Here is a 16,767-nt window from a genome sequence, read left to right as displayed (position 1 = left end):
TCAAGGGGAATTCTTACTCCTTGGGCGACACACGCAACTTCTCTTGGGAATCCACTCTTTTGCTCCCGACGTATCCAGTACTCCTCAGCCTGATTCAACTCGTCGGCTGTGAGGGTCCCCAATTCGGTGCTTTGTCGTTTAGTTCTAGCGATGAACCGAAAAACCCATGCCGTGACTCTGATTAGCTTCGAGTATTTCCCATAGTGATGCAAATCGATCACAGCCGACTCAGCAGTTGGCGATGTCGTCGCTGGCAATGACCTAGTTTCCTTCCTTTCTTCTAGTTCAGTTTCACCGAATGTCGCCTCCGGAACCACTGCGGGCCAGTCCGACTCTCTGCGACAAATCCACGGTGCTCCGTTCCACCATAGGGCGTTCGTGGACAGTTGCGCGGCTGGGATCCCGCGTGTTAGAAGATCCGCTGGATTTTCCTTTCCCGGACAATGTCTCCAATTGCACTTGTCCGTGAGGTGTTGAATTTCGGTGACTCTGTTGCGTACGAACTGCAGCCAGCGGTCGGAATTTCCATGGATCCAGTGGAGCGCGATTGTTGAATCCGACCACAGGTAGACGTTGGAAGGCTGTTCCTCGAGGGTTTTCAAAATGTAGCGACACAATCGAGCAGCAAGCAGACATGCCATTAGTTCTAGTCTCGCCAGTGTAATTTCTTTGACTGGCGCCACCCTTGACTTGCTTATCAGGATTGTCGAGCTTGCACCGTTTTCACCCTCGACGGTGAGGTAGGCGACCGCTCCGTATGCCAGCGGACTGGCATCGGCGAAAATGCGAAAATGTGAAGGCAGTCTGTCCACCCTCCGTTTACTTGCGACCCGTAGTACCGTGGTACTTGAACCTCGGAAAGATGTTGCAGTCCGTCTAGCCACTCCGTCCAGGCCGCCGCGATGTCGTCAGGTAGCGTGTCGTCCCAGTCTATGTTTCTCCGCCACAGCTGTTGGAATAGGATCTTGGCCCGCACGATGAAAGGAGAAAGCCACCCCAGTGGGTCATATATCCGCGCCGTTGTTTGCAGCATGGACCGTTTTGTGGGTGGTTCTACGTCGCGAAGGCGATCCATGCATGGAGAGAACGTTAACTGGTCAGCACATGGGTCCCACGTAAGTCCCAAAACCTTCAGTACTCCCGACAGATAGCCGAGATGAATGGCGGCCCGGGAGTCACGCTGGAATTGCTGGCGTTGCGTTTCGCTGTTAGACGACCATTTGTGCAGTTTCATTTTCGCTGCTTCAAACATTTCCGTCGCATCATTGTAGAGCTTTATTGCTGCTTCCTCGCTTTCAGCTTCCGTTAACAAGTCATCCACGTAAAGACTGTTCTTGATCCGACTCGCAGTTTGAGGGTACCGTTCTTCGCATTTCCCCAAGTGGTGTTGAAGCGTTGCAGAAAGCAGAAATGGGCTAGCCGTCGTTCCGAAAGGTACACGGGTCATGCGCCAAGTCGCAATCGGTGGAAGTGATTCACCCGGTTTTGGTGTTGTTTGAAACCACAGAAAACGCAACGCGTCTCTGTCGACCGGTCGTATGCCCACCTGTAGAAATGCTTGTTCGATGTCCGCAACCAGCGCGACTCGGTGTCTTCGGAAGTTGAGCAGTAGACCGACTAAATCGGCGGTCAGGTTCGGCCCGCTTTCCAAGTTGTCGTTGAGTGATTTTGCTGAATTATTGTGCGACGATGCGTCAAAAACCACCCGAAGCTTCTGGGCGTCACGTACAACAGCCTGATGTGGCATATAGTAAACGGCATCGGTTTCACTCATGCTGTCTTCGATAAGTTCTGCTATTCCCAGGCGGTCGTAGTTTCTGATTACTGAGTCGTAGTCCTGGCACAAGTCTGGGGAGCTTTGAAGGCGCCTCGCCAAGTGCTTTAAGCGCTTTAAGGCTATCTCCTTATTATGGTGTAGTGACGTCATTGGCTTCCAAGGAAGCGCCACCTCGTAGCGTCCATCCACTCGTTTGACGGTCTCCTCGAAAAATTCGAGGGTGGGATGTGGGCTCTTCGTTACCTCGATGTCGTTCACTCCAATCGATTCTAGCGTCCAGAACTTGGTCAGCACGTCAGTCGCATTTCTTTCAATGACAGACGTTCGCAGCGCGATTGTTTGCGTGCACTGGGACGACGCATAGCTCCCCTCCACAGGTCCTTAAATACTCCAGCCGACCGCCGTCTCCACTGCCCTTAGCTTTCCTTCGAGCTTAGTGGTCCGGCCCGTCGTGAGCTGCCAGAAGTGATCAGATCCGATGAGCAGCTTGATACTTTCTAGGCCACTGACATCAGCCACATCGTAGCCGAGGGCCGTGAGACGGTCGGTCCACATGCTTGGTGGTGAAGGGAGAATTTGGTCACAAATTACATCGGTCTCCAGAACATCTAACTCAAGTTCTCTTCGATCTTTGGTTTGCAGTTTTACAGCCACTCTCTTATACAGTTTCTCATCTTGGTGACCTCCGAAGACGCCAACTGTAAGCTTCTCGCTTCCGAGCAATTTGCATCCCAATTTCCTCGACGTAGCCGATGTTATGTAAGAGCGTTGACTACCGCCGTCGAATAGAATTCGCACCTGAGCTCTGGAAGCCCCTCCGCAACACCAAGCTGTCGCAGTTTGGAGCAAAACCGTCGGTTTGTGGAAGGTTTAACTTTCTGTGACGTGAGCCTCAAGAGTCACGTGCGCGTTTGCGACGGGGTCGGTCGCTTCTCCTGCATTCGCCCTTGCATACGTCGGATCGCACATAGTGCTAGCATGTCTCTTCTGACACTTGGTACAGCGAACGTTTGTCCTGCATGCGCGGGCCTGATGACCTTTGTTCGTGCACCTGAAGCACCTTCCCTCGGACAGCAAAAGCCTTTTCTTTTCTTCTATTGTTTTTGTACCTCCGCAGTGTTGCGTCGTATGGCCGTTAGTTTTACAGAAGAAACACCATTCTTGAGTTGCATTTTGGTGTAGCATTGCAGCTGATGGAGCATGCCTTTGTCGGCCTTTTGCGTGCGATTTGGAGCCTCGATCGTTGGTGTTGTGCCTCGTAGGCGGTTTCACGTCCATGCATTGCAGTGCAGCAAGGTTTTCGCGGCTTTCCACTTCAACTCCAAGGAATGACAAGAGCCTTGAAACGTGCAAACGGTACCTTTCTTTTCTCCACCCGTCGTTGTTGGTGAACCGTCTGGGTTTGTCTGTGGTTCGGAAGTAGGGCTGCGCGTTTCCAGAACTCCCCTGCGGCTTAAGTCCAGCAAAATGTCTCTCGGAATCGCTCTCTGCAAGACGGGAAGCAACATACAGTCGAAGGTGTCGAGCTTTCGGCCAAGGGCCTCGAGTCCCCTAATATGCGCTGACACAGTGTCGTACAGGCGACGAAGTCCACGCACATCGTCTGAGGCGCGCACAGGCTGTATGTCGATGAGCTTCTTCATGTGCTCCTGAATTAGGAGCTCTTCGTTGCCGAAGCGTTGTTTCAGAAGCTGCGTCGCGTCAGTGTAGCAATGGGACGCGGCCGGCAGACCGGTCAGCACGGCAGCTGCGTCACCTGTTACGGATGTTTTCAGGTAGTGGAACTTGTCCAGCGTGGAGAGATGTTCGTTTTTGTCCACCATCTGCTCGAACAGCTCCCAGAAGGACTGCCACTCATGCCGCCGTCCGCTGAACTTGCCCAGCTCGATTCTTGGTAATTTTGCGTTGATCCGTTGTGACGTCGTTGGTTGCGAACCGTCACCGTTCGTTGGTACGGTTGCTTGGGTTATCGTTGCTTGATCTGGAGAGTCTTGCCTTGGGTCGCCGTTAAAATTCTGCTCCAGCCGTGCTAAGCATTGGACGATGCGGTCCTTGTATTCCAATACTTGGCTGTACTCTTCCTCCAGGTCGTCCTCGGAAATGAGGGGCTCGATCTCCTTGTTGACAGTGTCGAGCTCCCTTTGAATGGATGTCAAGCGTGCATGTAGCACTCTCGCCTCGTTCTGTGCGAGGCTACCTTGCAGGCTTTGCTGACTTTCGTTGATGAGGCGTGTGGCCTGGGACCGGAGAACAGTACGTTTCTTGCGCCCGCGTTCCATCTTCACCCAAGAGCACCGCAGTTCCTTTGGCTCACCCGTAGCACATCACAGGGTCGTTGTAGAGACGTTAGGGCGTGGTTTCGTTGATGTAAGTCCACGGCGCGATGAATTCCCGGGTTTCGGCACCAGAATGTTGTCCGTGACGATGACGATAAGAAAAACACAAAAATATGCACTTTAGGTGAGCTAAACAACTTATTTAATCTAAGGAAAGGAACGTTACACAAATGGGGCTTCTTCTTTGGGGCTTGGACGGCGACTGGCGCCCGCCTCTCCCGCTGTCTCGCCGCTCACACCGCCGGGTCTGGTCCCCATCTCACGAGTCCGCCGCGCAGCGAGCATCCGGTGAAACGCAACACCACGCGCCTGAGCGCAGGGGGCCGCCGGCGAAACACTAACACACCACGCAGTTGGGAGAGCCGGGGGCCGTATATGTAGTTTCGTGGCGTTCCGTGCGCGACACTGCCAGCGGAGTGCCGGAGTGCTTGGGCATTTTACGACAAACGAAACAAGTGTAAAACAAACGCTTAACCGTTTGTATTGAATGCAATACGGCCATAACACGACATGGATATTCTGTTACCTGAGTACGTTTCATAAAGAAAGCGTTGAAACCCCGTGGCACTTCTTTCGTGCAATCGCAGAGAACGCCCTGAGCCGAATGCCCGGGTTTGACGCATACATTTTATTCAACTTCAAAACAATCCAGAGATGCGTTTCTAACGAACACAACGTCACAACATGTGTTGAAAGTCTGAACCACGATTGACAGAGGATGGGTTGCCTCCTGCCCGTCGTAAATTCGGTACTCACCTCGCGAGCGCTTTGCGGGGACGAACAGCAAGTCACTTAACTCTGGCGCACAAGCCGATGGCTTTTAGCCACGCACACTGCACATACCCCATGCGAGGTTGAGTCGTACGTCGCTCGAGAAAGATAATTCAGACCATGGGAAGCACTATCCACCCGCAGAAGCACAACGTCGCATTTCACCGCGAAACAAAGGCGTCCACAACACACACACCATCGCCTCCTGTAATGCCAAACGCATCTCGCACTTCCTAATGGGAGTGAGAGAGAGAGAGAAGTGAACTTTATTGAAGTCTCCGGCGGAGTGAGTGGTACGCCTGCAGTGCCCACATGTCGCGAAGTGGGGCCCCAAGCTGAACCGGGATCACGCAACCGTAACTGACTTCTGGAGCGGTTTGTGCCTTGTTGCCAAGGCAACCGATGTTTAAGATTGTCAAAGAAATGGCGCTCGCTGTAGCGCTAGAAAGCTCAGAGCCACGGCGGAGCATGTTTTGCCAACGTTGCCGCTCTCCACCACGCGTCGCCCCAAGCTGAACTGGTCTAATTTCAGGGACCTTAAACTGGTCACATGATTGAAGCGTTTTGTGCACGGGTTCTGTATCGGTTTAATATTTCTTTTTCACATGCCGCCGGCAGGAATTACCACCGCCGCAAAATAAGACCCGGCACCAGCGGGGCCACATATGATACGGCGCTTTTTGGATAAACAGTGCGCGGTGCATCAAGGGAACGAGCGCACGACCCTCCCCGTGCGGCTGCGAGTTCGCCGGCGTTAAAAAGTCATGTGCCGCCAGCAACGTACACCGCAAAAGGGCAAGGCCAGGCTGCCGCATACATGCGGCCAGATTTTTCGTTCGCTTTTCCAGCCTTGAGGGATTCATGGTGTCAACAAAGCTTGCCCGTAGCAGACGACAGTCTGAGCAGCGCAATAGCGGAAGTACGTCACCGCTGCGGAGCGCAGCATCATGGGAGGCAAGGCTCGCGCCGTCAACAGCGGAGAGTAAGCCGAAAGGAGGAGGAAACGCGGAGCGACGATAATGCGCGGTTTTTTATTTACGATTTCTCAGCTAATACTCATCGCTTTAACAAAATTCTTGCGGGAGGAGATTGCAAATACATTGCTTTATTTGGGTACATGTACATCCATGCATCGGCGGAAGGTATTTCAGGACCCCTTTAATGCCAGAGGACACAAGGGTACATGCTTAGTCGGCCTTTTGCCATAGAAATCTAATAATTACCATCATCATCACAATGGAACGCGCACGTATGTAGTGGCGTGAGCAAAAGTCTGCATTCCGCGCGATAGCGGCCGAAGCGCATTTCAACGCCATCCTTAGAAGACCATCTGCGGCCGAGACACTAGCAGTGCGGTCTGCTACTGTGCTCCCATGTGTTTGAGGGACCGAACGGTGTCGCTTTGGCTGCACATGTTACGCGTCTTTTCCAAGAGGGTACCGAAGATTAGCTTAATTTTCGGTTTTCTGTGGGCGTGTTCCCGCTCCGCTGTTTTTTTTTTCTTTTTTTGTTACACCTTCTGATCCTTACTATGCTTCCCAGATAACCTTAGTCTCAAAAGTATATGAATATGTGCTCAGTCCTTGTTAGAGTGAAGCATGTCGCTTGTTTGAGTGTGTGGCAACACGAGGAAATAAAAACGCCGAGCCACAGAACACATATTAGGAACACGTCAGCAGCTGACGGGCCAGCGGCCTGGTCGAACGCCCGGAGTTCCTGGGAGCACTGACCGCTTGCGCCGCGAGGCTCGCGCAGTGAGCCTCAGAGTGGTGCTTCGTCGTCTTCGCTGCGTTGATGCTGCTACAGGAGCCCCCCCCCCCTCTTCTAGTGGCGGAGCCATGGGGGAAGCCGGAAGGATACTTTTGGAGGTCGTCGTGTGGGTTTTGTTGTCTGTTGCGACTGGGGTGGCTGGGGAGGGTGATCCTCACTTAATATTGTGGATTTGTCTTGTTGTGTAGGGAGCGGCTCTTCAATAAACGCTGGTTTGAGGCGATCAACAGAAATAGTGTCGTGTCTCCTATCCAAATCCACGGTGAAATGCTTATCAACACGATGGTTGACGCGGTAGGGTCCGTCATACGGGCGCTGAAGTGGTTTGCGCACGGCGTCACGGCGGACAAAAACGTAGGGGGACGTTGTCAGCTCGCTGGGAACATGGGCATCCGCACGCTGTTGACGGCTTGGTGCGGGCGCACGAAGTGAGCGAAAGGAACCTCGTAGTTTGGTCACGTAGTCGGTGGGATGAGGGCACGGTGATGGGTCGGAACCAGTGAAAAACTCTCCCGGCAGGCGGAGCGACGCACCAAAGACCACCTCTGCGGGCGTGCAGTGTAGATCCTGCTTCAAAGTAGCCCGAAGACTCAGAAGAACCAACGAAAGGGAGGTGGACTAGTGGGTAGCGTCCGGCTGTGCCCTGAGTGCAGTCTTGAGGGAGCGGTGAAAACGCTCAACGAGCCCGTTGGAAATGGGGTGGTACGCTGTGGTCCGAATGGGGAAAGTGCCAAGAAGGATCAGAAGGTTATTGAAGAGTTCCGACTCGAACTGGCGACCTCGGTCGGTGGTGATAGTTGATGAGACATCATAGCGGGAAACCCAGCCGGCAGCGAAGGCGTTGGCGATGGTTTCACTATGGATGTCGGGAAGAGGGAACGCCTCGGACCAACGCGTGAACCGATCCACGCAAGTAAGTGGGTATGTGTTGCCTTTTGAAGGAGGCCAGGGCCCCAAAATGTCTACGTGTACCTTGTCGAAACGCTCCGTTGGTGCCGTAAACAAGCCGAGAGGGGCCTTGGTGTGCCGGTTAACCTTTGACTGCTGGCATACGAGACAGCAGCGCGTCCACTCGCGTACGTTTTTGTTGATGCCCGGCCAAACGAAACGCTGCGTGAGCAGATGTTGCGTGGCTCATATTCCAGGGTGCGATAGTCTATGGAAGGCATCGAAAACAATGCGTCGGACATTCGACGGGACGAGGGGACGCGGGGTGTGCGTGGAAACATCGCAAAGCACCGGGACAGCACAGGATGGGATGGGTACTTCAGAAAGGTGCAGCGCGCCGGGTTTTTTTCGAAGGGCTATTATTTCGGCGTCATCTTATTGCGCTGATGCGAGTGCGGTGAAGTCGATGTCAGCCGAGTTGTGGGAACTGGAGATTGCGGCGACACGTGAGAGTGCATCCTCGCCAGCGTTGTCCTGCCTTTGCACGTGCCGTATGTCCGTTGTGAATACCGCGACAAAAGACAGATGGCGGGTTTCACGGGGTGAAAATTTGGTGGAGTTCGACCGGATGTCGATGGTCAGAGGTTTGTGGTCCGTCTGAATATGGAACTCTCGACCCTCCAAGAAGTGCCTGAAGTGACGTACAGCCATGCACATTGCAAAGAGTTCTCTTCCGAAAATGTTGTAGCGTGACTCCGCGGGTGACAACTTGCGGGAAAAGAAAGCAAGGGGTTGCCAGGCATTGTCCACAAACTGTTGCAGGACAGCTCCGACTGCTGCGTCAGATGCGTCGGTCATTAGGCAAAGCGGAACTCCCGGCCTCGGATGAACGAGAAGGGTTGCCTGGGACAGCTTGGTCTTGACATTTTTGAAAGCGGTTAGTGCTTCTGGAGACCAAGTGAGTGGAGATGCTTTTGGTTTGTTTCCCGTGAGCCTGTCTGTCAGTGGGCGGAGGATAGCGGCACAGTTCGGGATGAAACGGCGGTAAACATTTAGGAGGCCAAGGAACTCGCGGAGTTTGCGTATGGAAGATGGCTGCGGAAAGTCTTCGATGGCCGGTACTTTTGAAGGCAAGGGGCGAATGCCATTCTTGTCTACACGGTGGCCGATGAAGTCCAGCTCGTGAGCACCGAACTCGCACTTGGCTCTATTGACGATAAGGCCGTATTGGTCAAGGCGACTGATGAGTTGGCGAATGTGCTGGATGTGTTGTTCTGCGGCGCTACTGAACACAAGCAAGTCATCGATGTAAGCGAAGCAGAAAGGTAATCCTCGGGTCACGGTTTCAATAAACCGTCGGAAAGTTTGTGCAGCGTTGCGAAGGCCGAAAGGCATGCGCACGTACTCAAAAAGTCCGAACGGCGTGATGATTGCCGTCTTCGGAATATCTGCCGGCCCCACAGGAATCTGATGCTAGGCCTTAACAAGGTCGATCTTAGAGAAAATCGTCGCCCCTTGCAGTGGTGCTGAGAAGTTTGAAATGTGCGGAAGGGGGTAACGATCAGGAACAGTGGCGTTGTTGAGCAACCGGTAGTCTCCGCAGGGACGCCAGTCTCCAGGTGATGGCATTGGAACCATGTGCAGCGGGGATGCGTAAGGGCTAGATGACCGTCGAACTATTCCGAGCTCAAGCATGTGTTCGAACTCGTCACGTGCGATCTTGTAGCGATCAGGCGGTAAGCGTCGTGCTCGAGCGTGAATGGGTGGGCCCGTAGTGACAATGTGATGAGTGACGTCATGTCGGACGGGGAGGAGGAAGTTGGCAGGTCGCAGAAGGGACGGGGATTCCTCAAGAAGCTTGTCATAGAACGACTCCGACGAGGCGCTTGCGACCGCCAAGAGCGGTTCCTTCGATGCCATACCAAGCACAGAGAGGTGCATTGTAGCATCAATGAGGCGCGTGCGGTGCATGTCAACTAACAAGTTGTAGTGACGCAACAAGTCTGCGCCAAGAATGGGGTAGGCCACATCAGCGATAAGAAAAATCCATCGAAATGTTCTGCGGAGGCCAATGTTGAGTGACAGCGATTGTTCTCCGTAGGTTGCAATGGGAGTCTTGTTGGCGGCTTGTAAGCTGCTTGTGGTTTGCCTGCGCTTGCGAAACACGGCTGAGGACGGTATTACGCCGACCTCAGCGCCTGTGTCGACAAGAAAAGCCAGTCCGGTGGCTTTGTCCGTCGCAAAAAACAAGCGGCTTACTTTGCAACCGACACCACTCAGCGCCTCTAGTGGTGCGCCGGGGAGTTCCCCTGAAAAGTGCAGGGGGTTGTGCACTTCCGCGCGGCTATTCCGAAGTTGCGATGATACCAGCATACGCCTTGCCTTGAATGCGACGGCGAACGGGGCTCGAGAAGGAGCGGCTGCGCGAGGGAGAGTGTTGGCGCTGAGCTGAAAGAGTGGCGATCTGGCGCTGAGCTGAGAGAGTGGCGATCTGATCTGATAGCTTGGTGATCTCCCCACGGAATTCCTCACGCAGGCTCTGCAGCGTAGGTGGAGACGGCGTTGTGGGTGCTGCTTTAGTGGACCCGGAACGTTCCGGGAGTGATAAGTTGAACACGGGACGTTCGACAGGAGTGGAAACGTCCATGACGGAGTCAACAAGTTGGGCCAGCTGAGAAAGGGATAAACCTTTCGCGGTGGCCAGCACCATGCGGACGGAGGTGGGCAGGCGTTGAAGAAAAAGCTCTCGAAGCAAAGCTTGATCGAACGTGGCTTAAGTTTCTCCAAGAAGCTGTTGAAGGTGACGCAGTAGCTGTGAGGGTTTGCGCTCACCGAGTTCTTCAGATTGTAGAAGCTGCAACCGTCGCTGTTCCGACATTGTCGTCCGCTGGATGAGTTCACTCGTCAGTGTGTCAAACGGGGCGGTCACCGGCGGAGAAACAATCAGGTCGTGAAGCTCGGTTGCGATCTCAGGAGGCAGCGCAGACACGAGGTCATTGAACTTCTGGCTCTGGGACGTGATGCGAGCAACGGCGAACCGGCTGTTTACCTGGGCGAGCCAGAGCTGTGGGTCCTCAGGCCAGTACTGGGGAAGCTTCAGCGAAAGTACAGCCACGTCCCCCTGAGCGGCGGAGGATGTTCGATGGCTGTCATCTGCAGCAGTGGTTCCGAGCTGGGCATCCAAGGCGGCTTGATTGTCGGCTGCCATGTCCGATGTCCGTGGTCACCAATTCTGTGGCAACACGAGGAAATAAAAAAAATTCACCCCACCTCCCCGAAGAGAATCGTGAGGAAATGCGAATGCACATGTCGAACACTTTTTTCGGGGTCTTCGGCTCGGCGTTGGCGTTTCGCAGCGGCTTCCCGAGCACGGAGTTCGGCGTCGGCAGCTCGCTTCAAGCGCTTGCGTTCGGCATCAGGCCCTCTTCGCTTCGTATCCTTGTCTTCCGCTTCTTCTTCTCCTCCGATTGAAGATGACGTTGAAGCCACTACGGTGACGTCACCTCCAGCGAGAGGTGTAATGCTCGAACGGGATTGTATTACACTTCTTGCTCGAGGTACCGTTGCCGGCAAACATTCCATTTATATATACTTGTGACTGAGCGAACGGGAGAGTGGGGCGAGCGTCGAGAGGAGAAGCACCGAAGCACCGCGCCTACCCTCACCTACACTCTCCCACACACGCGGGAGCTCCGGCGAGCTCCCGCGATGCGAGCGCGCTCACACGCCCGAGCGCGCTCCTCCTCTCCACTCACTCGCCGCTGATCCGCCCGCACCACCTGCTCCTCCTCTCCCATAGCAAAGCTGCGAGCTGCGCGCGCTCGCAGCTGTTGCTATGGGAGAGGGGGTGAGAGCGGAGAGATAACACCTGCGGGCGCGTGGACGCCGCACGGCGCCTGACATGGCTCGACTAAGAAATGCATTCGCATTTAAAACGCCGAGCCACAAAACACATATATAAGGAACACGTCAGCAGCTGACGGGCCCGCGGCAGCTTTGCCTTGCCGAACGCTCAGAGTTCCCAGGAGCAGTGACTGCTCGCGCCACGACGTTGGTTGGTTGGTTGGTTGGTTGGAACCAAAAATCAGTGGCGCGTACCCACTCTGGGGGATTGGCCAAGTCAGACTGGGGAAACTGGTCAAGAATTCAAACTAAGGGTAAAATAGAGCTGTACAGTGGTAGGGAAGTGATGTTGGCAATTTTGAGGGGAAAAAAACTATAACATACTGAAGTAAAAACAGATACTACACGTACCAGAGAAAGAAAGTACGAAGTGTCTTTTAACAGGGTAGGCGACCGGATTGTGAAATAAAAGCGTGAAGGGCGCGACAAACATCCCCGTAGCAGAAACCTAAACCCGATGCCCCAAATGACAGTAAATTTGATACAGACAAGGAAAGACCCAGGCGCCGGAGGGGAACCTCCAGGAATCGATTTCGGATAGAGGAGAACCGCCGGCAAGACAGCAGGAAAGGTTCGATTGTCTCCTCCTCTTGACAAAACTCGCATTGGGCCGAAGGCGCTATGCGTGCACGGTGAAGGTAGAAATTCAAATTGGGCACTCGGCAGCGAAAGCTGGTCCATGTGACCTCGCACAATCGCGACTGCACAACATCACTCTTCCACGCATACCGGAGGTGCTCAATCTCGGGGCATCCAGAGATACTGTCTGGGTGCAGGCTATCCAACGAGCTATACCTGCAAAACCGGGATGTAACGACTTGGGCTAGGGGGGGCACAGCATCAACCAGCGGTCCATTCAATGCCACACCTGCCAGATAATCAGCGGTTTCATTAAGGTGGATACCCCTGTGTCCTGGAACCCAGACAAGGCGGATTTCTTGTACATAGGATGGTAGGAGCATCGAGAGCGTTCGGCTTAGAGAGGTAAATCTTGGATTAGATAGGGCGGAGCAGACTGAAAGCGAGTCCGTCACAATAATCACTTTCGAATTGTCTTCATTGAGTTTTCTAATAGCAAGGGCAATCGCCAAAAAGTCTGCGAAGAATATTGTTGCGAAATTGGGTAGCCGCAAAAATGCCCAGTCAAGTGCAGGTGAAAAGATACCAATACCAACCAGCCTTTCTTTCCTGAACAGACGCATCTGTGGCTACAACCACATGGGTTGGAAACTTCTCTAAATGGGTGATTAGAAGACCAGCTATAGTCTTCTCCGGGAAATATTTGGAATTGGAGGGGAAAATATTGTGCACGTCTCCCGTCTGAAGCTGTACCATTCCCGCGATCCAAGCTGCCTCTAACCTTGTCCCGTCGTTTGCACCGGGTCGGTGCTCTCGCCGCCGGGGGTTATGTCACGGGCTCTTGCACATTGGCAATCCAGGTGTTGAGTTATGGCCAACCTCTCCTCCAGGGATATGCGCCACTGCCAAGCTGGTACACAGCCTCGAGAGAGAGACGACGACGACGCTGAGTCTTGCGGACGTGCGCGCTGTACCTGGAACACTGTTGCTCCTTTAGCTACCAGCTCGTATTTGCCTGTCAACACATTTTATTACGAGCAGTGCCTTCATTGCTACGTCACAATATTATCAAAATCAAATTCCACCATCGCATTTCGAGGTTCAAAGGAAGGAATCGAGAGAATGTTGACGTTTAATGGGGCTAATAGAGACTGTACAAACACCACCTGCGGGCGTTTGTACCTGGGGCATGGCTGAGCGAAAAAAGGCGTTGGGGAGTGAACGAAGACCATTTGCGACCTTGAAATAGGCAATTCCATTACGCGAAGGTATGCCTGTACTGTCAACACTTTGAATCGGGGACTCAGGGGAAGGATGCGAGCCTCCCAGTACAATACCCGAATAGAGACGTTCTTCGGTAAACCCAAACACAAGCGCAAAGCTTGTCGTTCTAGTGTAATCAATGGACGTAGCTTATAAAACGGATAACTTGAAAAAAGGATGGATCCGAATTCTAGAATAGGTCGAACGTATAGGCGGTAGAGCATGAGGAGAATGTCTCTACGCATACCCGACTTCTTGTTGCAAAATATTGTTAACAGTGAAACCACCCTCCCCGCTTTGGGTGCAGTATAATCAATATGAGGACGCCAGTTTAGATTGCTCTCATATATCACACCTAGATATTTCAGGGAAGTAACTTGTGGAATTTTGTTCTGTCGGTATGTCAGACAAATGGAAACAGGGTCTTGAACCGGGAATGCCAGGAGGGCACACTTTCCGACATTTAAGGATAGGCAGAGCCCGTCTAGCCACGATCCTAAGATCGAGAGGTACAGCTGCAGGGACTGGTTCAAAGAATGTATATTCCTTGACGATGCAAAAAAGGCTAAATCATTAGCATACAAATATGACTGAATTCCCGCAATAACGGGCACCTCGCTCAGCAACATATTTCGCGGAGTGAGCTCCAGAGTAGTGCTTCGTCGTCTTCGCTGCGTTGATGCTGCTACAAGTGCCTGTTTGGGAAATTCAGTGACCGTCGACTTTGAGAAGAAAAATAACCTTCAAAGTGATGGTGCATAATGTTGCTGATATCAGGGGTGTAATTGTCACACATTTTTTGTGATATTAAAGGTAAAATTGATACCGCCGTTTCCTGCAACCATAACTTCTCCGTAGACGGCCGTGCATTGAAAGCACACAGTAATTCTATAACGTCTAACGCGTAACTGTAAGCAAACTAATTTCAAGAAAATGCAGCGGCGCAATGGCACAGTTGTATTAGCGGCTTATAGTCATATAATATGTTTCGGGGTGCGTTCGATAACACAAGAGTTGAAGCAGTTTGCTGCAATCATTTCGCCTCCATAGATGGCCAAGCTTCCCTGTGCCAAGCAACATGTGGAAAACCTGGCTTACAAAGAGCAAGCTTACATCGATCCCCTTAAAGTCGATCGTACTTATCAACACAAATGGATTTCTTGTAAGACATTGTAGGAACAGAGCTGTTTAAAGGGGTCCTGAATACCTTCCACCAATGTATGGATGTACATGTAACCAAATAAAGCAATGTATTAGCAATCTCCTCCCACAAGAATTTTGTTAAAGCGATGAGTATTAGGTGAGAAATCGTAAATAAAAAACCGCGCATTATCGTCGCGCCGCGTTTCGTTTTCCTTTCAACTCATTCTTCGCTGTTGACGGCGCGAAAGCCTTCCCTGCCATGATGCTGCGCTCCTCAGCGGTGACGTACTTCCGCTATGACGCTCCTTAGACTGCCGTCTGCTACGGGCAAGCTTTGTTGACACCAGGAATCCCGCACTCCGCTCAAGTCTGGAAAAGAGAACGAAAAATCCGGGCGCATGTGTGCGGCGGCCTGGTCTTGCCCTTTCGCGGTGTACGTTGCTGCAGTTGCTATCGGCGGCACGTGACTTTTTGTCGGCAGCGAACTCGCAGCCGCACGGAGAGGATCGTGCGCTCGTCCCCTCTGATGCACCGCGCACTGTTTATCCAAACAGCGCCGTATAAGATGTGGCACCGCTGGTGCCGGGTGTGATTTTGCGGCGGTTGTAATTCCTGCCGGCGGCATGTGAAAAAGACATTTTAAAACGATACAGAACCCGCGCACAAAACGCTTCAATAATGTGACCAGTTCAGCTTTGGGCGACGCGTGGTGGAGAGCGGCAACGTTGGCAAAACATGCTCCGCCGCGGCTCTGAGCTTTCTAGCGCTGGAGCGAGCGCCATTTCTTTGACAGTCTCAAACATCGGTTGCCTTGGCAACGAGGCACAAACCGCTCCAGGAGTCAGTTAAGGTTGCGTGATCCCGGTTCAGCTTGGGGCCCCACCTTGCGACATGTGGGCACTGCAGGCGTACCACTCACTCCCATTGGGAAGTGCGAGATGCGTTTGGCATTCAAGAGGCGATGGTGTGTGTGTTGTGAACGCCTTTGTTTCGCGATGAAATGCGACTTTGTGCTTCTGCGGGTGGATAGTGCTTCCGATGGTCTGGATTATCTTTCTCGAGCGACGTATGACTCAACCTCGCATGGTGTATGTGCAGTGTGCGTGGTAGAAGCCCTCTCGGCTTGTGCGCCAGAGTTAAGTGACTTGCTGTTCGTCCCGGCAAACCACGCGCGAGGTGAGTGACGAATTTACGACGGGCCGGAGGAGGCAACCCATCGTCTGTCAATCGCGGTTCAGACTTGCAACGCATGTTGTGACGTTGCGTTCATTCGAAACGCATCTCTGGATTGTTTTGAAGTTGAATAAAATGTATGCGTCAAACCCGGGCATTCGGCTGAGGGCGTTCTCTGCGATTGCATGAAACAAGTGCCACGGGGCTTCAACGGTTTCTTTATGGAACGTACTCAAGTAACAATATCCATGTCGTGTTCTGGCCGTGTTGCATTTAATACAAACGGTTAAGCGTTTGTTTACACTTGTATCATTTGTCATAAAATGCCGAAGCACTCAGGCACTCCGCTGGAAGATCAGCCAGCGAGCCGACACTCAGCAGACGACTCGTCTCTGCCGGAAGTGCGTGAAAAAGCCGCCCAATACCAGGATGTCTAGCTCATGACGAACATCTGGGAATTGATGATGTAGACATATGAAGATGGCGGCGTCCAAAAACGCGAAGGGAAGGGTGAGCAGAAAAGCGACAAACTTTGCAACAAATGTGTAAGCTTTCCGCTGCGCGTAAAAGAGTAATACGTGGCACAGATGACGTTGACGACCCAATCTAACGATTGCACTAGTTCATTTAGTGTGCTCAAAATGCCTTTCAGGGCCCCTTTAAGATTTTTTTTCGATAGTATGCCCGTTGGCATAAATACTGCGTCACAGGTATGGGGTCCCTAAATCCACCGATGAAGGTCAGGTGGTCTGCCAGGGTGGAGGCCTGTGCCTCGGAGGTGTCTTGTTCTCGGCGCTTCCAATGAAGGGCAAGTCCAGAGCAAATTTTCAGTGTCCGCCTCTTTGGCAGCAGCCGTGAAAAAAGAGCAGTTCTGTGTGAACGGGGCATGGTAACGTGGTGGCCACTCCCGGGTGACGGCGGGAGAGAGAGCTACACAAACACGAAGTCTTCGCAGCAACACCTCCTCCCAGCGAGCCAGTATGCTGGGGAGGTCCGTTCCACACGGTCGAATAACAGCTCATGTGGTGCGACGAAGATCTTCTTTCGTTTGGAGAAACTGTTCTGGGGTGTCTAGTGGCAGTAAAGGCAATGGTCGCGAATTAAATGCGGTGTGGCAGGCACCATCCCCTGCAATGTGAGCGCGGGGAGTATTTCGCCGGACAC

The 16,767-nt window shown here is 52.8% G+C and overlaps 1 protein-coding gene and 1 pseudogene across 1 annotated transcript; both read right to left on the bottom strand.

The window, feature by feature from the left end:
- Positions 1-2,158: 2,158 nt before the first annotated feature.
- Positions 2,159-4,056, bottom strand: LOC144153495 (uncharacterized). Its single transcript, XM_077685132.1, has 2 exons — positions 3,344-4,056; positions 2,159-2,333 (listed from the first exon to the last, which is right to left on the bottom strand). The coding sequence occupies exons 1-2, from the start codon at positions 4,054-4,056 to the stop codon at positions 2,159-2,161; spliced, it is 888 nt and encodes a 295-aa protein (XP_077541258.1).
- Positions 4,057-9,886: 5,830 nt separating this feature from the next.
- On the bottom strand, positions 9,887-10,750 carry LOC144153494 (uncharacterized; annotated as a pseudogene).
- Between the last annotated feature and the right edge of the window lie 6,017 nt (positions 10,751-16,767).

Source organism: Haemaphysalis longicornis, unplaced genomic scaffold (assembly GCF_048455015.1).
Source record: "Haemaphysalis longicornis isolate Haplotype H1 unplaced genomic scaffold, Haemaphysalis longicornis Haplotype H1 scaffold_9, whole genome shotgun sequence".
Classification (NCBI taxonomy): domain Eukaryota; kingdom Metazoa; phylum Arthropoda; class Arachnida; order Ixodida; family Ixodidae; genus Haemaphysalis; species Haemaphysalis longicornis.
The sequence above is the reverse complement of the archived record's forward strand: the minus strand, read 5'-3'. Positions and strand labels throughout refer to the sequence as shown.

Coding starts and splice junctions, on each gene's coding strand:
- LOC144153495 (XM_077685132.1), bottom strand. CDS start 4,056: ATGGAACGCGGGCGCAAGAAACGTACTGTTCTCCGGTCCCAGGCCACA. Junction 2,334..3,343: donor CGTCGCCTGTACGACACTGT/GTCAGCGCATAT, acceptor TTCACCACCAAG/CATGTGGACCGACCGTCTCA.